This window comes from Eleutherodactylus coqui, chromosome 6, assembly GCF_035609145.1.
Source record: "Eleutherodactylus coqui strain aEleCoq1 chromosome 6, aEleCoq1.hap1, whole genome shotgun sequence".
Classification (NCBI taxonomy): Eukaryota; Metazoa; Chordata; class Amphibia; order Anura; family Eleutherodactylidae; genus Eleutherodactylus; species Eleutherodactylus coqui.
The window spans coordinates 89,343,450-89,368,401 of NC_089842.1; the positions used below are offsets into that span (position 1 = coordinate 89,343,450).

The 24,952-nt window shown below is 45.7% G+C and overlaps 1 protein-coding gene across 1 annotated transcript; it reads right to left on the reverse strand.

The window, feature by feature from the left end:
- Nucleotides 1–14,570: 14,570 nt before the first annotated feature.
- Nucleotides 14,571–23,262, reverse strand: LOC136632346 (cornifelin homolog). Its single transcript, XM_066607151.1, has 4 exons — nucleotides 23,115–23,262; nucleotides 21,242–21,353; nucleotides 20,409–20,545; nucleotides 14,571–15,513 (listed from the first exon to the last, which is right to left on the reverse strand). Exons 2-4 carry the CDS (start codon nucleotides 21,345–21,347, stop codon nucleotides 15,424–15,426), a joined length of 333 nt encoding a protein of 110 aa, XP_066463248.1. The 5' UTR covers nucleotides 21,348–21,353; nucleotides 23,115–23,262; the 3' UTR covers nucleotides 14,571–15,423.
- Between the last annotated feature and the right edge of the window lie 1,690 nt (nucleotides 23,263–24,952).

Genomic DNA, 24,952 nt, shown 5'->3' on the forward strand with positions numbered 1-24,952 from the left:
GGAACTAAGGCTGCGCTCCCACTATACTGCTGCTTTGGAATTGTTACTGGGGCCTGTCTTCAGTGCTACTATTACTGAAATGGAACTAAGACTGCGCTCCCACTATACTGCTGCTTCGGAATTGTTACTGGGGCCTGTCTCCAGTGCTACTATTACTGAAATGGAACTAAGACTGTGCTCCTCCTATACTGCTGCTTCGGAATTGTTACTGGGGCCTGTCTTGAGTGCTACTATTACTGAAATGGAACTAAGGCTGCGCTCCCACTATACTGCTGCTTCGGAATTGTTACTGGGGCCTGTCTTGAGTGCTACTATTACTGAAATGGAACTAAGGCTGCGCTCCCACTATACTGCTGCTTCGGAATTGTTACTGGGGCCTGTCTTGAGTGCTACTATTACTGAAATGGAACTAAGGCTGCGCTCCCACTATACTGCTGCTTCGGAATTGTTACTGGGGCCTGTCTTGAGAGCTACTATTACTGAAATGGAACTAAGGCTGCGCTCCCACTATACTGCTGCTTCGGAATTGTTACTGGGGCCTGTCTTGAGTGCTACTATTACTGAAATGGAACTAAGACTGCGCTCCCACTATACTGCTGCTTCGGAATTGTTACTGGGGCCTGTCTAGGCTGCTACTATTACTGAAATGGAACTAAGACTGTGCTCCTCCTATACTGCTGCTTCGGAATTGTTACTGGGGCCTGTCTTGAGTGCTACTATAACTGAAATGGAACTAAGGCTGCGCTCCCACTATACTGCTGCTTTGGAATTGTTACTGGGGCCTGTCTTCAGTGCTACTATTACTGAAATGGAACTAAGACTGCGCTCCCACTATACTGCTGCTTCGGAATTGTTACTGGGGCCTGTCTCCAGTGCTACTATTACTGAAATGGAACTAAGACTGTGCTCCTCCTATACTGCTGCTTCGGAATTGTTACTGGGGCCTGTCTTGAGTGCTACTATTACTGAAATGGAACTAAGGCTGCGCTCCCACTATACTGCTGCTTCGGAATTGTTACTGGGGCCTGTCTTGAGTGCTACTATTACTGAAATGGAACTAAGGCTGCGCTCCCACTATACTGCTGCTTCGGAATTGTTACTGGGGCCTGTCTTGAGAGCTACTATTACTGAAATGGAACTAAGGCTGCGCTCCCACTATACTGCTGCTTCGGAATTGTTACTGGGGCCTGTCTTGAGTGCTACTATTACTGAAATGGAACTAAGACTGCGCTCCCACTATACTGCTGCTTCGGAATTGTTACTGGGGCCTGTCTTGAGTGCTACTATTACTGAAATGGAACTAAGACTGTGCTCCTCCTATACTGCTGCTTCGGAATTGTTACTGGGGCCTGTCTTGAGTGCTACTATTACTGAAATGGAACTAAGACTGCGCTCCCACTATACTGCTGCTTCGGAATTGTTACTGAGGCCTGTCTGGACTGCTACTACTACTGAAATGGAACTAATACTGTGCTCCCCCTATAATGCTGCTAGTGATATGTTAGTGGGGCCTGGCCCTAATGCTACCGCTGAAATGCTACTAATTATGGGCTCCGCCTATACCGCTGCTAATGGTATGTCTCTGGGGTGTGGAAACAGAGGCTTCCCAAAGACATGATGGCAGCGAGGCCATTTCCCACCAACGCTGTTACTGTTAAGGTGCATATAACCATGGACACGTGGAGAGGACACGTAGTGCTTCAAAAACATCCCCCGCCATGGCCCACTTAATCCTGGCCACATTCCGAAAACCAACAAAATAAAACCGCGCTACTAGGTCCGCAGTCACCACCACATTACCACCAACGCGGTTACTGTTAAGGTGCATATAACCACGGACACGTGGAGAGGACACGTAGTGCCTCAAAAACATCCCCCGCCACGGCCCACTTAATCCTGGCCACATTCCGAAAACCAACTAAATAAAACCGCGCTACTAGGTCCGCAGTCACCACCACATTACCACCAACGCGGTTACTGTTAAGGTACATATTACCAGTCTGACTGGGGCATGCAGTGTGGGCCGAAGCCCACCTGCATTAAGCACGACATTACTACCTCAGCTGTGTTGGGCAATGCAATGGGATATTTTTCTGTACCGCCGGTGGGTTCCAGGGAGCCACCCATGCTGTAGGTGCACACAGAGTTTAACCTACATCTGTCCACTTGTAAAGAACCCCAGTCAGACTGGGCCATGCAGTGTGGGCCGAAGCCCACCTGTATTAAGCACGACATTACTACCTCAGCTGTGTTGGGCAATGCAATGGGATATTTTTATGTACCGCCGGTGGCTTCCTGGCACCCACCCATGCTGTGGGTCCACAGGGAATTATAAATGCATCTGTTTCCACTTCTAAAGAACCCCAGTCTGACTGGGGCATGCAGTGTGGGCCGAAGCCCACCCGCATTAAGCACGACATTACTACCTCAGCTGTGTTGGGCAATGCAATGGGATATTTTTCTGTACCGCCGGTGGGTTCCAGGGAGCCACCCATGCTATAGGTGCACACGGAGTTTAACCTACATCTGTCCACTTGTAAAGAACCCCAGTCAGACTGGGGCATGCAGTGTGGGCCGAAGCCCACCTGTATTAAGCACGACATTACTACCTCAGCTGTGTTGGGCAATGCAATGGGATATTTTTATGTACCGCCGGTGGCTTCCTGGCACCCACCCATGCTGTGGGACCACAGGGAATTATAAATGCATCTGTTTCCACTTCTAAAGAACCCCAGTCTGACTGGGGCATGCAGTGTGGGCCGAAGCCCACCTGCATTAAGCACAACATTACTACCTCAGCTGTGTTGGGCAATGCAATGGGATATTTTTATGTACCGCCGGTGGCTTCCTGGCACCCACCCATGCTGTGGGTCCACAGGGACTTCACAATAGGGAGTTGTACCTGCCTGTGTCTATGAATTAAAAAGCCCGGTCTGACTGGGGCATGCAGACACCTTGACAGAATGAATAGTGTGTGGCACATAGGTTCCCCATTGCTATGCCCACGTGTGCAGCTCCTGATGGCGGTGGCACAGGATTCTATTTCTCATTGCTTCTGTACAGCATTGTGGGCTATCGCCCCGCCCCTTTTAAAGAGGGTCGCTGCCTAGCCGTGCCAACCCTCTGTAGTGTGTGCCTGCGGTTCCTCTGGCAGACGCACTTATAAATAGACATGAGTGTGCCGTGGCATGAGGGCAGCTGAAGGCTGCGCAGGGACAGTTTGGTGTGCGCTGTGGACACTGGGTCGTGGGGGGAGTGGTTGGTCAGCATGTAACCCAGGAGAAGTGGCAGCGGAGTGTCATGCAGGCAGTGATTGTGCTTTGTTGGAGGTAGTGTGGTGCTTAGCTAAGGTATGCCATGCTAATGAGGGCTTTTCAGAAGTAAAAGTTGTTGGGAGGGGGGGGGGCACTCTTGCCGGTATTGTGGCTTAATAGTGGGACCTGGGAACTTGAGATGCAGCCCAACATGTAGCCCCTCGCCTGCCCTATCCGTTGCTGTGTCGTTCCCATCACTTTCTTGAATTGCCCAGATTTTCACACATGAAAACCTTAGCGAGCATCGGCGAAATACAAAAATGCTCCGGTCGCCCATTGACTTCAATGGGGTTCGTTACTTGAAACGAACCCTCGAGCATCGCGAAAATTTCGTCCCGAGTAACGAGCACCCGAGCATTTTGGTGCTCGCTCATCTCTAATTGTGAAGAGATATTTTACAAAGAGAGGGTTGTAAAGTAGTTAAAACGTAAGTCAGGGGGTCTGGAATATTCTAGGTGGTCAAGATCCTTAGTACTGAAGTTGAGTATCTGACCGCTTGCATGTAATGGAAGAAACTGCAGTTAAATCTCCGAGAATGTTAATACCGGGTTTCCCCGAAAATAAGACAGTGTCTTATATTCATTTTTGTTCAAAAAGGTTAAACTTTTTCACATGTATAGCTGCCTGGACACTATTTAAATTGACTTTTTTAATTTACTGTTAGCAGGGCTTAATTTTGGAATAGGGCTTATATTTCAAGCATCCTCAAAAAGCCTGAAAAATCGTTTTGCATCCTCAAAAATTCTGGAAAATCATGCTATGTCTTATTTTCAGGGAATGTCTTATTTTCAGGGAAACAGGGTATATGCACATTGTTCTTAGTGAATATGTCTCCCACCGTGATAAAACCTACGTATTGTCTTCCACTGTTGACATTTATCTTAAACGCTTCCGTTTTGGAAATATAGTTTGCCTAAGAATGGTAATAGTTTAGAGTAGTGAGGGAGGTGTCTTAGTGATTTTCTAGTCTGCTGCCCTGCTTTCTTCCTTTGCTCTTCCAGCAAAGGGGTGATTGGGGTATGCAGTAAATATAATGAGTATGGCTCTGCAAAGTGGACATCAATTAAGCTATGTGTGTAAAAGCCTATTTACACGCAACAATTATCGCTCAAAGCCATTGCTTGAGTGATAATCGTTGTGTATAAATGCTCCCATCTTTCACTTTTTAAGTAGTCACTGAAGCGGAAAGGCCCCAGGAGGGGAATTAAGTAATTACTGGGTGGGACCCCTAAAACGTAACCTTTATTGATTTATTTAATGATTAAAAGGTCCTATATTTGGGACCAACATGAAAAGACCACAAACAAATATACTTCTCCAATTTAGGCTACAAGCTAGTATTGAAGAAATATCCAAAAATACACAATGGAACCGCCCAGGGCAATGCGGTCCTGTGTATTTGGATTAGTATTAGAGTGATAAACGGGTGTCAATTTAAGTCACTATAGAGCGCAACCGGACTAATACCCATCAGTGATAGTTCTCTATCTATGATGCTGCGATAGAAATATGCCGGTTGCCACATAGATAGAGTACTGATATTTGGGTAAAGTTGTGTATACTCTTAGCACAACGGCTGTTGTACACATAGCTCTGTTCTGTGAATATATCGTTCTATATAACAAGTTCTATGCATTTTGTCATGTATGACTCATTAGGAACCAAAATTGGTTTTAGAAACAGAACTGGTCATGAGAAATGGACACCAAAAATGGCTCAATATAGCCTATGAGATGCCCACACGGGGCGAACCTCTATTGCTCTGTACTATGGCTAGCTATCTAGGTATAGGTGGGGTTAATCTCTGATAGTTGCCCCTCTACTGCTCTGTTCTGTTGCAGCGGGAGTACAGCCCCCACTGCCGGATAGCGCAGGATCTCTTTTGATCTAATGTTGCTTTAAGTACCCCGCAGTCAGGACATATATTTACGTCCTGTGGCGTTAAAGGATTAAAAGGATAAGCGATTCCAAATGTTTGCATGTATTTTCTGTTAGAGTAACGAAGGGTATAATATCTTATTTATATAATAGACAAATGCATTCCTAATATTTATAACAATTCTCAATAAGGGTGAAAGAAAAATGGAAAAAAGACTTGGGACAAATTGATGGTGATAAATAGACACAGTGTTGCATATGATTCCAATGCTACCTCTATCTGAAAGTCAACGGGAATCGTAATTGTATGTAGTGCATACTCCATTAAAGTTGTTGAATATAAGTATTAGATTTAAAAAATCACATAAAGTTGCCATATCCGCCACTTATCCCCCAACATGCAGACAGCCAGACTGCTAAATGGAGGAGCAAGTAACACATGTGGAAGGCACTGATGAGCAAACCCTCCTAATATAGAAGTGGGTGGCTGCTTAGTGCTAACTCCTGCACAAAAAAGTAAATATAGGATACTTGGCCACATGGTACATGTAGTGCACCATGCAGGCTTACAAATGATTAATGATGCCATATTTTAATCCAGGAGGTAGCCCTGTATCCCATAGGTGAACCACACTAGCACTGGCACCCCGGGCTCCTTCAGTTTTTAAAGCCGCACTGTATGTGACTGATAAATACTGATAAATATGGTTAATATTTTGGCCAAAATACGTGAGCTCACAACCCACGTCAAGGGTCCTCATTTATTGTCCCTACACTAACATTACTTAAAATCACAAAAAGGGAAATATAAACAAAAAAATCACCGAAAGTGGCCATTTACTTGCTGATACATAAGGACAGGTATATGTCTGGGTGGAACTACCCTCATCGTCCACAAGGGCTGTAGCAGAGGCTTGCAAGGCCATAGGCAGAGGCGGCGACCCATGACAGGGTTAATTGGGGGTGGGAAGGGGTTAACAGGGACAAAAAAGGGTGAGGAGTGGGAGTTTCAAAGTGTGGGAAACCTGGGGGAGGTGGTCAGAAGAGCAGGAGCAGCAGTTGAAGAAACAAGAGAAAGGAGAAAACAGCAAGGAGAATGAGGAAGTCTCACCCTTTCACCCTATGGGAAGTCATAGTGAGGGGATGGTATAGTTAGTATTAGTAATTGGAGAAGGTTATGGGAGGAATGTGATGCATTCTCATTGCAGCGGTGGATGGGGAGCTCTTTTGAGTTGGCATAAAACTGGGGTTTGAGAAATGCACGGGCTACTGGTGGGTCTATCGCCTCTTGGCTCTGACAGGGCGGAGTCCCTGCAGAGATGGTGGAGAGTCTAGTCTCGTAAAGGCTAGTGGGTCTCCGAGTAAGGAGGTGGGTGGCTGGAGGCAGTTGGCGATATTAGGTCTCCTGAGTCAGTTGGCTTGCAGCTGGAGGCAACAGATTATTTTGGGGCTCCAAGGACATCCCCTCTTTGGTGGGGAATGTTAATTATTATGGTTGAGTTGGGTTAATGATATGTTAATATTTTGTAAATTTGTGTTTGTAATAAAATGGCTGTAGGCAAAATTATCCAAAAAGATAATTGGTGTCTGTTGTTATTTGGGCATGTGAGAGGAGATTGGCAGAGGTTTAAAAGTTTTAAGGCTACAGCTGGGAAAGACTAATCCGAGTCATGTGGAACAATGTGTTTATCTTGGTTTCAAGACCAGTTCTCCTAGTGTTACCTGGTAGACTCACGGCACCTTCTGGTAACACCAGCACTTTTGGGTTTATTCTCCAGCCCCAAGAGTTATGTCTAACTCAGCTTGCGTGATGAAGGGGCCTACCCCATGTGTTATCTGCTGGTTTTAATTGACACAATAAAAAGAGAAGTTAGATAAATCTTATCCCACTGCCTGTTGAAATTGTTTGGAGAGTGGCGCCGGGCTACGAGTATATAAGAGGAAACACTACTTTAGTATACATTAGCCCTTCCCATAAATAGCTAAGAAACTTTAAAGAACTGAAGTCAGCTAAAGCACTTTATTGCGAAAATTTAAATCGGAAGTAGTATTCCTTCAAGAAACCCACTTTCGTCACAACCGTATTCCCAGCTAACCTACATCTCACTTTAATCAGTGGTTCCATAGCTCTCATCCTTCAGCCTCCAGGGGTATCCAAAGCAATTGATAACTTTGAAAAATCAGAGGCCCTAAATGTGTCAACCCAGTTATCTAGTATTACCAAACTACAGAAACACTACGCCTTTAGATGGCCCCCTCAAGTATCAAATACCTGGAAACAGAGTTTGTGAGGGCGGAGCCTGGACACCGAGCGCAATGGCTGCTTGAGAGCTGCGCTCCTACAAACAGGCACCCACAGCACCTTATAATAGCTTCCAGCCACAAGAAAACATGGGCAAAACTTCCAAGGAGAAGAGCACTGACCTGCAGGGCACTCCTCGTCCGTCCAGAACGCAGGCAGACATGAGAGGATTCTTTAAAGATCGTTTCTCCCGCTCCCCACGGCCCCCTGCTAAGATGGCGCCGGCACGAGCGCTCGTTCCCGCTCTCAGCCATGGAGAAGATGAAGAACAGACCTCGGAGGAGGAGGACGGTGAGTCTGTATCCAGAGGGTTCATGAGGAACCTGATTTCACAAGCTCTGCGCCCCATTAGTGCTTATTTAGCAGAGATCAAGGAGGAATTCAAGCAAATGGGGCACAGAGTGGAAGATCTTGAGTCCTCCTCTGCAGCCATCACTTCTCACTCTCTGCAAGTTGAGCAAGTCTTAAAGGAACAGCACCTATTTTTGAATAGATCGCTGCTGCTTCAAGAAGACTTAGAAAACAGGAACAGGCGTAATAACCTGCGCTTTAAAGGCATTCCTGAATCTTATGCGAATGAATGCCTTGATAAAGTCGCCAAAGGTATTTTTGCTGTGTTGCTGGGAGAGGAAAGAGCGTCCACCATCTGCGTGGAAAGGATACACCGTGCCCTAAGACCGCCGGCCGGGCCCGCTGAACAGCCTAGGGATGTTATATGTAAATTATTGTCCTTTCCGGACGCAGCCGCGGTCCTCAGAGCGGCCAGATGCTTCAAGGACTTGAAGTTTGAAGGTGCGCCTATTTCGATCTTCCAGGACCTGGCGCCCTCTACGTTAGCAAAGCGTCGCGCCCTGCGTCCCTTGTTGGAAGTCCTGAAAAACCGTGAAATCAGGTACGTGTGGTTATTCCCTTTCGGCATCGGCGCAACCATCAAGGGCAAGAGGGTCAATATTCGCACCCAAGAAGAGATGCGGGAATTATGGTCCCTCCTGGAGTTAGAACCGATCGAACTTCCCAACTGGCAACCTCTCCCGGACCTTCCTTCATTCCAACCACTGGAGAACCCAGGGGACTGGCTGCTGACGGGCAGCGCAAAATCCCCTAAGGGGAAAAAGAAAAAACCCAAGCAGGATCCGTGATTTGCTATGCCAGGAGAGTGTTCTCTCCTGTTCTGCCTTCTGTTGTTGGACAAGCCGCAGGGCTTTTCCCCCCCTCGGGATCAGTACATGAGTGCGGCATTGGGCCCCGCGGTCGGCGCGCGTCGCTCCGGCGTCGGCTCCAGCAGCCTGGAGCCCTGTGTCGAGGTCATCCCAGCAGCTTGGGTTGGCCAGTGGGCGGCGGCGTGGGCGTGCCCGCCCGTAGGGTGCCGCCCGCACTCCTCTGTGCTTCTTATACAGCAGTGGGTGGAGTTGCCTCCTCCCACTCTCCGCCCCTGGGCGGAACCTTGTGGTTAAAAGACTGGCAGTGAACTGAGCTCATTGCCAGTTATTGGTTCTGCATGCACCTAGCCAGTCTGTCTGCGGTTCTCCTCAGTCAGTCCCTAGTTGTCGGTCAGCTCCCTCTGGTCCCCTATTACTCAGTCTGTTTTAGTTGGTTCTGTTTGCCTCTAATTTAGTCTGGCCCAGTCAGCACTAGTTGCTATCCAGCACCCTGCCAGTTTGCCTGTGAGTTCCGTCTCCAGCCTTGTCAGTTTTGTTGGTCTGATTCATCTGCCTCCTCTGTCGGCACTCTGTTCCCCCCATTAGGTAGGTTCCTGCTTGTCAGTCGCCAGGTCCCTAGCCAGGGCAGGGACCGCCGTCCAGTTGTCCGCCTGGGGTTAGCCAGGGCCGAGGCAAGTAGGCAGGGACAGTGGGGGGTGCGGGAGATCAGGGCACCCCAACTGGCGCTCGGGGGGCAGAGTGCCGTAACATAATAACTGGCCCTTAAAATACTGTTTTTCTTTTCATGGCGGCGATCAGCGCCCTCGCAAACCAGCTGCAAGACCTGGTGCCGGTGATCCGGGATTTGTCAGCTCGCATGGTGGCCCAGGAGCAGTGGGCATTGTCGCAGGAGCAGAATGCCGTTACCAGTCCCGAACCCAAGTGCCCTCTTCCCGAGGTGTTCTCTGGGGAGAGGAACAAGTTTTTTGTTTTTCAACAGGCGTGTCGCCTGTTTTTTCGGATGCGTCCCCGCTCTTCCGGCTCGGAGGTCCAGAGGGTCGGGCTCATAATGTCCCTGCTGCGGGGCTCTGCCCAGACTTGGGCCTTTTCCATTCCCGAGGGTTCCCCCTCCCTGCATTCGGTGGACTCCTTTTTTCAGGAACTTGGGGGCATCTTCGATGAACCGGACAGAGTGGGGTTGGCGGTTTCTCGGTTGCTGGCGCTGCATCAGGGGTCGCTTTGTGTGGAGGATTATTGCTCCAATTTCAGACGCTATGCGGGTGATACTGCATGGAACGATAGTGCCCTGAAAGACGTTTTTATGCAAGGTCTCTCAGACGCGGTCAAAGAACTGTTGATCTCCCATCCCGTTCCCGGGTCCTTAAAGGAGGCTATTTAGTTAGCAGTGAAGGCAGATAGGAGGCTCAGGGCTGGGAAGCAAGATAGACCGACCCATAGAGTCAGGGAGGTCATTTGTCCTGTTCCCTCCCCGTCCGTACCAGTCTCTGTTCCCGAACCTATGGAACTGGACCCGCTGGACCCCAAGGAGCGACGCCGGATTCGGTTATTACATAATCTCTGTCTCTACTGCGGGAAAGCTGGACATCGGGTGATAACTTGCCCCTGGAGGCCTCAGCGTCCACAGTCTGAATCGGCAGAAAGACTTCCAGTCCTAGGCGACTGCAGGGAGGGTCGCCTAGGACCTCAGGTACGTCCTAGACTTCTGATACCCTGCCAGGTTAGATTCCGGAACTTCTCCCGCCTAGGGCAGGCGTTTATTGATTCCGGAGCAGCTGCTAACCTGATAAGCATGCGTCTCGTTGAGCCCCTGAGGGCTGAATTTGTGGCGTTGAAGACGCCAATTCGTTTTGTTAGCATTGATGCTACTCCTCTTGCTTCGGGCTTGGTTCGATGGAGGACCCCAGTGTTACAACTCATGGTGGGGGGTCGCCATTCGGAAGGTCTATCATTCCTGGTGATGGAGAAAATGTCAGTAGACATGGTACTAGGGATGCCGTGGCTGGCGTTGCACAACCCCCAATTCGATTGGGCCACTGGGGAGCTAACCCAGTGGGGGCCGTCCTGCCATAGCCATCGCGCTCCCCCTCCCCCCTGCTCAGTCGAACAGAAGGGGTACCGGTCCTCTGGAAATCGCAAAAGGAGGGGTCGCACGGGGTGCCATAAGTCTTTGTCGAAACCTGTTGTCTCTTCGGTGACCGCCGTCCAGTTGTCCGCCTGCGGTTAGCCAGGGCCGAGGCAAGTAGGCAGGGACAGTGGGGGGTGCGGGAGATCAGGGCACCCCAACTGGCGCTCGGGGGGCAGAGTGCCGTAACAGGGAGGGCCCTGTGGCGGTCGGTTAATTACAGTCTTCTTCTTTTTCCTGCTAATCTTTTGCGTCTACAGATCAATACATCGCACCTCTGGAGGTGGGCGGTATGTAGATTGCTGTGGAGCTTCTTGAGGATCTGCCAGTCGGTTCGTTTTCGTGTCAACACAATGCTCCGTTTCCGGGACTTGGTATTGTATAACGCATCACCCAGACGGGTTTTTTGTGGAAGGTCATGTGCATGTTTTGCAGGACGTTTATTTTCTTCATTTTTGCAAGTTTAGGAGACTATTCGCTCCTATGTTGGTTGGTTATTTGTCTCTTACCACCCGTGGTATGGGCTGTGGGGCCTGTACCGTCCAGGCCGTAACTAATTCGCTGACATCCCATCAGTGCCGTTGCTTGGTGGGATCTCAGTAGGCTGCCCCCAGAGTGGGCCCTAGGGAGGAGTCTACGGACCCCCCCCCCCCCCCCCCCCCCGGGACACACTCAACTAAGTTTCCTCTGTTAGCGGTGTTCCGCTGCAGGGGTTTTTCTTTGCAGTATTTGTTTTCTTATTGCTTTTGATTTGTGTGTATCCCCCACCTACGTGTTTCTCTCTCCCCTCCCCGCCGTACCTCCCCTCCCATCTCATCTCCTGCCTCCTGGCCGATTATCGCGAAAGAAAACGCCAACGAAGCTTATTGTATTCTGTGCAACTGTTTTATTTGTGTGGTTATCTTACATTCCCTCTTTACTATATTTAACACAGGTACTTCATCATGAAAGGACTGCGTCTCACCTCCTTCAACGCCAAAGGTCTTAACTCTCCCTCCAAACGCCACAGCCTCGAGCTGCTTCTGAGGAGGTACGATACGGGGATTCTCTTCCTCCAGGAGACCCACTACAAAGGTAACAAAACCTTTTCCTTACCGGGGAAGTAATTCCCCAGGGCATTCCATTGCACTCATCCCTCGTCTGCCTCGAAAGGGGTCTCCATTTTTCTTCATAAGACAATTAATTTTGTCGAGGAGGCTCAGTTTAGGGACGACGAGGGCAGAGTCTTGCTCATCAAGGGCACTCTGAACAACACAAAAATTACTTTAGCTAATTTGTATACCCCAAATACGGAGCAGATTCCATGGTTGCTCAAGCAGCTGGAAAATTTAAAACACTTTAGCGAAGGCCAGATTATCTTAGCGGGTGATTTAAACGTCACACTCAACCCCACGTTAGATTCCTCTTTGGGTCGTTCACACATATCCCAAGGTAAACTGAAAAGATTGGGCAAGCGGCTTCAGGAAATGGGTCTGGTAGATACCTGGCGCACCTTACACCCCACCTCTAAAGATTTTTCGTTTTTCTCCGCTGTGCACTCCTCATACCAGAGGTTAGATTATGTCCTGGTCTCCTCCTCCCTACTTCCGTCCCTGATCGGCTCGAATATTGATTCGATGACGATCTCCGATCATGCCCCGGTGCATACGTCTCTTCATCTACCCCAGCCAGTTGCCAGGGAATGGAGATGGTCATTGAACGCCTCCCTCCTGGAGCATATAGAGGATAGAGAATACCTATCAAAACATCTAGAAGAGTTTTTCTGTATCAACTCAACAGAAGAGTCCAGATCACCTCTGGTTTGGGAAGCCCATAAGGCTTATATGTGAGGCCTTTTTATAGCCCTGGGCTCACGTATCAAGAACAAAAACCAGAAAGCTATTGATGAGAAACTTTCGCGGATCGCCAGATTGGAGTTGACTGCGAAATTTTCCCAAGTGAGACAGAACATGGCTGATCTTGCGGCAGCAAGAGCAGACCTGAAACTTCTGCTTAACTCAAAATTTAACAAAAATCAGCTACATTTCAGGCACAAGATATATGCCCAGGGAAATAAAGGCAGTAAGCTCATGTCCTCGCTGATTAAAAAAGCTAGGGCAAAAAACCAAATCAGGGCGATTAAATCCCCTTCTGGGACGACCTTGACTACCTCCAGAGACATTGCAGAGGAGTTCCGGAGGTTCTACGCGAATCTGTACAACCTCCAAGACACACATAATACACCTCCGGTGGAGAACCCTGCGGCCCCCATAGACAGGTTCCTAGAACAACTAAATATGCCGAAATTAAACTCGGAGGAGGCCGCGAGGTTGGTCACTCAAGTCTCGCAGGAGGAGGTGGAGCCCGGGGCCGGACGGCCTTCCGATTCAATACTACAAAGTCTTCCTCCCCATATTAAAGCCAAAATTGACTCTCTTGTTTAATGACCTTTTGGGGGGGGCATCCCTGCCGCGGCAGTCCCAAGAAGCTCATATTGCATTGATCCTTAAAGACAATAAGGACCCTGAATTGTGCGCCAGCTACCGCCCCATATCTCTGATCAATCTCGATGTGAAGCTGTGGGCTAAATTACTTGCAAAAAGATTGGAGCCGTTTATGCCTGGACTGATTGATTCGGAACAGGCTGGCTTCGTTAAAGGGGTTGTCTCGCGAAAGCAAATGGGGTTAAGCACTTCTGTATGGCCATATTAATGCACTTTGTAATATACATCGTGCATTAAATATGAGCCATACAGAAGTTATTCACTTACCTGCTCCGTTGCTGGCGTCCCCGTTGCCATGGCTCCGTCTAACTTCGGTGTCTTCTTGCTTTTTTAGACGCGCTTGCGCAGATCTATCTTCTCCATTCGGCTCGTCTCGGCATCACCGGCATTTTGGCTCCGCCCCCTTGTACGCATCATCGCGAAGCTCCGCCCCCGTCACATGTGCCGATTCCAGCCTCTGATTGCCCTTAGCTATTCATTCATAAATCCCCGACTGCTGAAAGAGCTCAGTAGCAGTGCCAGGGAGCCAGCAGGAGGACGCGGCTGAGAGCAGGAGAGGTGAGTATAATTTTTAAAAAAAAAATTTTCACACTTATTGATGATTATTGGGTAAGGGCTTATATTTCAAGCCCTTCCCCGATAATCATTCCACAGGGCTTGCTGAAACCATTGATTTCAATGGGATCGGCAGCAGTGCCGATCCCACTGAAAGCAATAGAATAGAATGCCGTGGACTTCTGCCACAGCTGTGACAGCTGTGGCAGAGGATTCTTTCATCCCCGCGGTCCCCACGGGAATGAAGGAAACTCCTGCCACAGCTGTCACAGCTGTGGCAGAAGACCGCGGCATTCTATTCTATTGCTTTCAATGGGGCTAGCGCTGCTGTCGCTAGCCCCATTGAAAGCACTTGCGATATGCCGGTTCTATACCGGCCTCTTTCTTGCGCTGCGATGCAAGATTTTTCACGTGCTCTCGCAGCGCAAGAAAGAAAAAATCGCCAGTGGGTGGGAGCCCTTAAGGGGTTAAATAGTTCTCTTTAAATATCATTCATATAGAATTTGTCTTGAGCACCAAAGAAGAATTTTGTCCAAATCGTTCTTCTGGGATAATAGAATAACCCATATTGATGCCACCCTTATGATGTCCTACATGGAAAATGTCCATCTGGTTAGCGTTGAGGAGCAATGCTGCTATGAGACGAACATTAGGGAGTTGTTATATACGCGCTTGTTTCCTTAGTGGCTTGTAAAAAGCATGATTGATTCAATGAACGTTTTTGTAAAATTTTTAATTAGAATATTTTAAACACTGCAAATACATAAAGATCTTAATTACAAAAGGAGTATCAAAATGGAAATGTTAACATTATACACAGGAATGGGCAAATTTTACTGTACCCTGCAGCAATGATCTCCAATTTGTTGCTTTCCGGCTATTGTGAAGCAGCATGCCCGGACAGACGCATTCTGGGAGCTGCAGCTTCACAACATCAAGAGATCCACAGGTTAGGGTGCTTCTACACAGGACCATATGTCGGGAGCAGTTGCCCAACAGGTCGGCCCAGCAATAATCGTGCACAGGAACAATCGTCGCTGACTGAATGGAGGCGAAGTGGCCGGGGATCGTTATGGGCCGCCTGCCTCCATTCACAGGAAGTAGGCAGTCATTCATAAGTGAAGGATGGCCTGTTTACACTGAACAGTATATCCTTCCGTTTGCTGCATGCAGAAACTCAATGATGAACGAGAAGTGAAAGACTTTCCGTTTGTCGTTCAGTTGGGGCGTGCGTTTATACTGAACGATTATTGCTGGATTGTGGAATTATGAATGATAATCGTTCCGCTTAAAAGCAACTTGAGAGTTGATTGCGCTACAAGAGAATGTCACAAATTACATTGAGAGATACCAGAAGTTAAGAAAACTTTCTAAATATTGGAATAATTGTCATTAGAGCAATGAGTAAATGTGTAGGGGCTTCTTGAGTAATGTATAGAATGTATATAGTAAAATGCTTCTTTCTTCCATATGGGAGATTATGTAAAAGATGAAATGGTCAGAAGTCACATCACTCCAACTCCAACCAGAGACGATATCACAGCACTCTATCATAACAGTCCATTGACACTCAGCATATCTTCAAAGGTAAAACCTTTATAGGGTACTATCATCTCCTGGCTTTCAACTCACGGGCCATCTGACAGAGGGTACATTGGCCGCAGAATGCGAGGCATACCCAATCGTCACAGATACTTCCCTGTAATACAAAATATAAGCGACACATTAGAAAGGTAAACGGAATCCATGATGAGTATTAACCCTGCTGCTCCTGGGCTTTAAACCCGCATTATTGTAAGCATACAGCGTGAGTTTAAAGCTCCTGCCCATCCAATCTTTTGACAGATGAGCTTGTGCTGTTATGGCTGGGAGTGGAGAAACCCCTTTTCCTGACCGTTTAACCCCTTACATGCCACGATCAATAGGGGCTCCCACTGTCACACATCAGCACTTTGCAATTCGATCACAAGGTACTAATGGGTTGCCTTGTCTGCCATGTCACTCAGTCTATCACACCCTGTCTCCAGCAGAGTCTAATAGGCTGATATCATATGCATAGTATACTGCATTACAGAAGAAAGGTTGCATTTACACTGCAAAGATGATCGTTTAAAAAATCGCTTGTGCGCAATCACTTTGCATAAACTACTACCGTACTTGGTACTAATGCCTATTAGTTCCAAGTAGTAGCTTGTGAGCCACTGGGAGCTGTAGTCAGGGAACCACAGACCACCCGATGTTTCTTAATTACATTCCTTTTGTTCTGATACAACGTTATCAGCTCCCCTCCCCCCCCCCCCCCCTGCCCGGGGGCAGAGCACAGCATGCAATCCTGCTTATTAGCTGTTCTGCCAAACTATGGTTTTCAAGCCGGACTCAAGACCGTCATTCCGCAGAAAACTGAAAGATTAGCACATTTAGACACAACGATTATCGCTCAAAAAACGGCTCTGAGTGAATTGTGAGCGATAATCGTTGTGTCTAAATGGACCTTAATTCAGTGCACTATGCTAGTGATCGAATAATTGCCTTCAGGGACTTAAAATAGTGTTAAAAAAGTTCAATAAAGTTTAGTAAAAAATAAAAAATCCACTGTAAAATTTAAAAAAGAAAACATTCCTTTGCAGAATACTTTTTAAATTATAATGCCAATAAATATACACATAATAGGTATCACAGCACTTGTGATGGTCCGAGCAATTAAAATACTTAGTTATTTATCCCACATGCTGAACGAGGGGAAAAATCACTTTTAAAAATGTCAGAATTGCTATCTTTCATGTGTCTGTCTCGCAAAAAATATATAAGCTTTGTAAGACAACAGGTCCAATTACATTTTTAGTGGTTTTTCTGGTCTGTAAACAGATAAACTAGGCAGGTTGCTTCTGAGTTTAATGCATGGCTACTAGAGTTGAGCGAGCGTACTCTGCCGAGCTTGATGCTTGTTCGAGTATTAGCCTACTCGATGGTGCTTGTTACTCTAATGAGTATCAGGCCGTGTTCGACCCAGCCCCAGTTTTTGGTTCCCCCCCGCTGTGACGTGCCAGTTTTGGCCCCTCCCCGCTGCGACACAGTGCGCGCGTCAATGGCAAATTTTTTGGCTGGCAGGCAGGGGGAGAGAGAGGGAGAGGGAGAAGGAGAGGGGGAGGGAGAGAGAGAGAGAACACACGAATCAAGAAAAAAAAAGCTCGGGACCTGGCGTCCTACATACAAAAATGCTTGAGTCTCCCATTGTAGTCAATGGGGTTTGTTACTTGAGTAGAGCTCTCGAATTTTACGAAAAGCTCGACTTGAATAACGCGGACCCGAGCATCCCTTAACTATATTAAGGGAGATAATACCATTGCTAACCATATGAAAAGCTACTTTTGTTCAGTATTTTCAGAAACTGGTTTTCAGAGTGATAATATGTTTAGGCCTGGTAGTACCTCTGGTTGTAAGGGCTCAGTTCTAGTGTTTTGGGAGGGTGATGCTGTAAGTGAACTTAGACGTTTAAAGTTGAATAATGCGATGGATCTAAATGGCAACCACCCCAGAGTTCTTACAAAACTCCAATCTGTAATTTCTGCACCTCCAACTAAGGCCCCATGTCCATGGGCAGAATTTAATTGCGGAATCTGCACGGACGATCCGCAGTCCAGTAGCCCATAGAGAAACATGGGCGTTCACAGCTGAATTAAAGCATGCAGATCTGTTTTGTAGACCTTTTTGAAGCCATCCAATCCGCGGGCCGTCCACAATTGACATTGTGGACAAGCCACAGACTCTGCGGGAAAGCAGGAGTTTTGAAAAGAAAAACTCCTACTGCGCATGTGTGTCGGCGCGCCTGCACATATCCACAGTGAAGAAGATAAAAAAACAGCAGAAGACCCCGTCGAGTAATCGGTGTCCTCGGCCGCGGGAAGGGTCAGATTTCAATGCGCCCTTCCCGAATACGGAATCCAATCCCCCCATGGACATAAGGCCTTATTTGTTTACTCAGTGCCTTTTACAGCTAATGTTCCTGATAATTAGGGAATTGCCAGAGTTGTACCCATCCCTTTTACAGATAAGGGTTGAGTGTTTGCTTATAACACAAAAATGTACAATAGGGTTGATATTCCTGGTGGTGTATTGAACATGGAAAAATATTTAGCTTTATGGAATAAATGGTCAAAACAAAGGTAACTGGAGTTCAGTGTTAATCCTCAGAGTATCCTATATCGGGTCTTCTGTTTTATTTGGACTCTAGAAGAGAAAGATTTAGGGGGTTCTGATTTCTGACCACCTCAAATTGAGTCCACAGTGCAGTCAGGCAGCAAAGAAAGCAAGTGGTCTGCTTGACTGCATAACTAGAGGCATGACCAGTAGAAAGATGAAGATTGTGATCCCACTGTATAGAGCTCTAGTGAGAGCACATCTGAAATACTACTGTGCTCAGTTCTGGAGATATCATCTACAGAAAAACATTGACAAAATAGAGTCCAAAGATGGGCTACAGAAATGGTGGAAGGTCTCAAAAATAAAACTTATCAGAAAACACTTGAATAACTTAATTTTTAAAGAGTGGAGGAAAGTAGGAAAAGGGGGGGCATGATCAAAACTTTTTAAAAACTGTTAAAAAAGTTAAAGTTATATATACGTTTCAGGAGGGAAGTGCTTAGTTTAGAAAACTGAACACTAGAACAAGGGGGCACAATCTGAGATTACTTGGGGGAAAAATCTCAGCAATGTCAGAAAGAGTAGTAGATGCTTGGAAAAAACATCCAGCAGACTTGTTTGGAATAACAACAATAAATGAATTCAAGCTGCCTGGGATGAGCCTAGATCTGTCCTAAGAGAGAACTAGGAAGGAAATAACATAAGGGCTGACAGGATGGACCCTGTGTACTTTTTTGCTGTTAAAGTTATGTTTCTAAAAAGTGATCAAAAAGTTGCATGTACCCCAAAATAGTATCAATAAAAACTACAACTCCTCCTGCAAAAAACAAGACATCACATAGCTCCATAGGTGGAAAAATACAAAAGCTATGGGTCTTGGAATGCAGCAATGCAAATTCAATTTTCATTGTATAAAAATAGTAAAGGATCTAAAAAAACTACATAAATTTAGTATCACTGCAATCCTATTGACCTGCAGTACGAAGGTAGAAGGTTATTTATGCCACACAATGAATGCTGTAAAGTAAAAAAAAAAAAAACATTGTAAAATTGCTGGGTTTTTTTTGCTACACCTGCCTCCCAAAAAGCGGATTAAAAAGTGATCAAAAAGCCACCTGTGGTCAATCGAAAATGGTAGTAGTAAAAATACAGGTCATCTCGCAAAAAATAAGTCCTTATACAACTCTGTTGATGAAAAACTATTACTGTTCCAGGTCTTGTAATGCTGCGACTGAGAAACTATTTTATTTTTTAAGTATTTTTAGTGTGCGAAAGTAGTAAGACTCAAAAAACTATATAAACTTGGTATCACCGTTATCCTGCTGATCCAGAGAATAAGATTGTCACTTTTTTTATCACACGTTGAATGCCAATTAAAATAAACCCAAAAAGCAGTGGTTAAATTTGTATTTTTTTTACATCCCATTACACGTTCCCCAAAGTGGTGCAATTAAAAAAATACAACTTGTCCCACTTAAAAAACAAGATTTCACATAACTATGTCAAGCAAAAAATAAAGTTTTTTTTTTTTTAAATAACTTGGTCATGAAGGTGCAAAATCGGCTAGTCACTAAGGGGTTAAAGGATTTGGCACACAAAAAGGCAGATTACATGTTGACATGTTGCAGATTTTGCTCCGGGATGTGCTGCGGAATTCACTATGAAATCCAGGGTGAAAATCCACAGCATAAATTGACATAATTCAGATTTAAAATCTGCATAACAAGTCATTAAAAAAAAAGTATGTTGAGGAGAATTTGTAAAATATTATCCACTTTTCTGCTGTTGTAAATGTTTTTTTTTCACCTGTGATTCCGCCATAAAAATTCCAAAACCTGTCCACCACATTTGACCGTACCCTTAAAGAGGTTGTCCCGCGCCGAAACGTTTTTTTTTTTTCTTTTTCAACCCCCCCCCCGTTCGGCGCGAGACAACCCCGATGCAGGGGTTAAAAAAGAACACCGGAGAGTGCTTACCTGAATCCCCGCGCTCCGGTGACTTCTTACTTACCGGTTGAAGATGGCCGCCGGGATCTTCTCCCTCGGTGGACCGCAGGGCTTCTGTGCGGTCCATTGCCGATTCCAGCCTCCTGATTGGCTGGAATCGGCACGTGACGGGGCGGAGCTACACGGAGCCGCCATCCAGCACGAGCGGCCCCATTGAGGAAAGAAGAAGACCCGGACTGTGCAAGCGCGTCTAATTTGGCCATTAGACGCCGAAAATTAGACGGGCTCCATGGAAACGAGGACGCTAGCAACGGAGCAGGTAAGTGAAAAACTTCTTATAACTTCTGTATGGCTCATAATTAATGCACAATATACATTACAAAGTGCATTAATATGGCCATACAGAAGTGTATAGACCCACTTGCTGCCGCGGGACAACCCCTTTAAGACTTGGATCGATCCCACAGATATGACAGCCACTTAAGATACTTTTCTAAATAAAACTTACCGGGATGCCATATCTTTCCCTGATGCCTGTCCGCATGGCAACCGTAGTGCCAAATAGGAATGGCAAGCAGCAGCACTCTCCAAAGTCTGAGGCCACTCTACATCCCAGAATGCAAGGAACAAATGTCCCACAAAGACCTAAACAAAAGGAATATCCGAATGGGTTAAATACGATATATGTGACTGCTTATAGCAGAATATAAGATATATGAGGCATCGCATTTGTTGAGAACTCCCAACTATATCTTGGGCTTCTTGGAACAAACAGCGAGTTCATATTTTAGTAATGTTTGTATTGTTTCAATGCCTCTTCTTGAAACATTTAACAATAGGAATATGCAGAGGCGTAACTTGAAGCTCCCGGGCCCCGATGCAAAACTTGCAATAGGGCCTTCAACTATAATGCTTTACTCATAGTACTGGGCTCCCTATATGGAGAAGAGAGACCTTATGGGCCCCCTAAGGCTCCAGGGCCCAGGTGCAACCGCATCCCCTGCATCCTCTATAGTTACGCCCCTGGGAATATTTAGTTGTGCTCCGAAGATGACGTATGGCAGATGAAGCCTTATATATACGTCTCCTCTTGTAAATGTGGTGATGTACGTAAGTATGTAATAATAATCTTTGCATAGCATCAACTTATTCAGCAGTGCTTTCAAAGTACATGAGTATGTAGCTCCTACTTGATATAGATTAACACTATGGGCTGTCTATATCCATTATTAACCAGCCTACCTCCGTACATCTACATTTATTTGCTTTAGTGATTTGCCAACATTTTTAGCTCTCGAAAGAGAAAAGAACTTTTTTGAACATCCACCCATGAGGACTTACAGATTCCCATGTCGTCACAGCAGTCCATGACGTCAGAGCTCCACTGACTGCTACTGGCGCCATACCCTTGTATGGCCTGGGGTTGAACAGTGACTGGATAAGACATTGTGATCTGGAAGACAAGAATATACAGTAATTACATTGACAGAATTAACTTTCGACAATGAGAAGTGTTGTACAAACCACAACCAACCACATCCACCCCGCCCCAGTCTAAGATTAGGGGTTTTGGTGCTATTAATGATGCGATTGTACTGCAGACCATCTCTCTTTCTTTGTACCCCACAGGTTGACAGATTTCCTAGATTCATGATTACAGAGTTACAAAGTACGAAGGAAACCAAAGAAGGCTCACACACATGGGCGTATGTTCCCTGCATATTGCATGCATAATATACACAGTTAACAGCAAACACACATGTAATGTGTATTTGCTACATATGTTAAATTCCCACTGCCTACACTGGTGCATATTACCCATGTAATATGCACCAAAATAGTACATGCTGCGGTTTTTTTTTTGCGACCGTCATACACTTGTGTGAGTGAGCCGAAAATCTATTACATATTACTGCATTACATGGAGGGATTGGTTGAAAGTTGCAAGCTGCACTGAACTGTTTGCTTATTAACTCCCCGCTATGGTAAATACTGTACTGGCAATGACCCGGTAAATAAGAGAGTGAACATAAATGGAGTCAAATGCAAATAACTTATTTTCCAAAAGCATTTGAAGGTGAAGTTAACCCCCTCAGGACTGGACTGGAGTACAGACATACAAAAATTGGAACTGATGGTCCTATAAACATTTTAGATGTTGTAAATTGATTATTATTAAGATATCTGTATTTTTCTTGACATTACTGACAGTTTCTTAATTATTGAATATCGTGGAAATGTTTCAATTAATTAATTAAAAATGCGCATCACATAAGTTCTTTATGTCTTTCTTTGCTCATCAGTATAGAAAGACAACACCCATGTAAGGTTCGGTTCATATGGGTGTCATGGGTTCCTTTTAGAAGTCACGTCGCTCTACTGGATCCTTCGTACAACACATCCAACAATGCCCAATTCACCCCTTTGATTTACAGTGGGCTTCATCAAGGAATTCCGTCAGGTTAGCCGGCAATGTGACAGGAAAAATGTACTTTTTTTCTCCAGCGAACAATGATCTGAATATGCTGGCTTTGATTTGGATTGTTCTATACGAAGTGATAATCATAGAAAATACAAGACTCATTGTAAGATCTTTACAAACACAATGTCTCCCTATGTATATGCAGCCTACTTATGACTCTACACCCAACAGCAGGACACGATCAGCAGGGACTAAGAAAACTATGAGCAATGTAATCCGACCATAAACATTACTAATGCATTTGCCCATTGACACTGAATAACTACGTAGATGAAAAATCTCAACACGGAAAAGTTCTCTATGCCGGCTCTGGCATCTTAGCGCTATTATTTTTCTACAGTATGGCCTGGAAAAAACTGCAGAGATGATCAAAACCGGAGCAAAGGAATATTGGAAAAAGTTGCTGATTGCAACCAATCAGGTTGCAGTCTTCATAGTAAAAAATGGAGCTGGAACCTGATTGGTTTCTGTTGGCAACTGCTCCATTTCATAAATCAGCCCCCAAATCTCCAAACGATTAGCAAAATGTCACAATTCCTGATCCGGAGTCTTTATCCAAGGGTCCATTTATAGCAATTGCCCATCTGTAGGATTCCAAGGGATCAGAATATATAGAAAAACGGAAGATAATTCTCAGCTCAAAAAGTGCAATTCTGTAAGGAGCTGCATCCAATGTAAAAGTGAAGCCTGGAGCACACGCATAGGACAGTGGTCTGAAGAGCTGACACTTACTTGATCCGCAGAGTTGTCTCAGGTGAGGATGTTCTGTGAGCTGTGGCAATTGAGGTCAGCTTTTGCTATTTATACAGAACGTGAACACTAACTGGGAGGGCGCAAGTAAAATGTGACATCACCGCCACCTCCCTCACTAATTCCCAAGGTATTTTTTGTTGTATTCCTTCTACCTCAACTGTCGCCGCTCCTATTTCTCTTCTTTCACCTTTCCTTAATCCCCCCCCCCCCCATCTACCCCATCCGCTCTACTGGTTCTTTGTGATGCTGAACCTGTTACTTCTGGCATAAGTTGACAAGGGAAACTTGATTTTCTACTTTGAAAGTCAAATGGAAACTAATGCAGATTTGTATCCTAATAGATTTCTAAGTGAAGCTTTATGGAAAGCGTTACAGATTTTCTATATATTCATATACATATTCACAGAGGTGCTGCTGGCAGGCAATGTGGACAGCAGGAGGTGCAGTAACATCAGGGTATTTAGATACAGAGCTAAAGGGGCAAACTGAATTATTGCCCGCAGGTAAAGGAAAGGGTAGCCGTGTCCCTGATATTTTCTACATTCGTTGGGAAGCTTTCACGCGGTCCAGACCCCATGTATGCAGAGAATTAAAGGGGTTTTCCAACTAAAAAACCCCACAGTACTCCTCTTCCGCTGCTGGACTGCTCCCGTCTTCTGTTTGCTTTGGGCTGTAGTGGTCACAAGGCTGTTTATCCATGTGACCGCTGCAAACAATAGAAGACCTGATGGGGACGTCACTGATAACATTCTGTAAACCTGCTGGGACTTCTATATTAGAAGCCCACGTGACAGATTTATTAGACGTCACTGGATATTCTGGCCATTCTGTCAAATGCTGGAGTGCTGGACTGCTGAAAACTGGTTCCATGGGGAATATATTGATTTTATATAGTTTTGGAGATATGGGCCCAAAACTCTACAAAAAACCAACTTGGAAAACCCCTTTAAACAGACTCTCTCACCATGTTTTTGCGTCCTTCACTGAGAGCACCATAAGGCACTGCCAGTTATACTGGTTACAGGGATGTGTCTGCTGTGTAGATCTGTACAGTAGTTTTTGAGTAACAGTCCGTGAGAGAGGGCGGCATGGCAAGCAGTCTGTGAGATTACTTATTTAGAAGTTAAAGCTGGTTAGCATTATTAAAAGGGTCAGCAGGAGATTTGTGAATAGTGTGGGGATGTGGTGTGTGGTAGGAAAGCATGGAGCCAAAGATGTCTGTGTTGCAAATTCTGTAGAGATGATTGGTGGCTGAAAAAAGTCGTCATTGCAGTCTGGGCCAGGTGGAGGTGAAAATCAAAAGGGAATGATATCAATCAAATACACCATCACCTGTGATCACTGGAGGTAGCTGCACTGCAATTGCTAATACTGTGTAGAACTAGTATCTGACCATTATATGTTAAGTTCAATATTAGAAGTACACTAGAGCCAAGCTACTGTATCTGAGCCTAACATAGTATAAAGGTTTATCTTATGTTGTCTTCAATGTATATATACAGTATATTTTTCGAGGCTTGTGATGCATTGATGAATCGCTTAAAAGGTCAGCTAATGATGCTGCTAGAAGTGATAGGCAAAATTGCGTGGGGCTCCATGAATCTTTTGCTAAGTCCCTGCAAAGAACCCCTTTAAAGGAGATGTCCCGAGGCAGCAAGTGGGGTTATACACTTCTGTATGGCCATAATAATGCACTTTGTAATATACATTGTGCATTAATTATGAGCCATACAGAAGTTATAAAAAGTTTTTTACTTACCTGCTCCGTTGCTAGCGTCCTGGTCTCCATGGTGCCGACTAATTTTTGGCCTCCGATG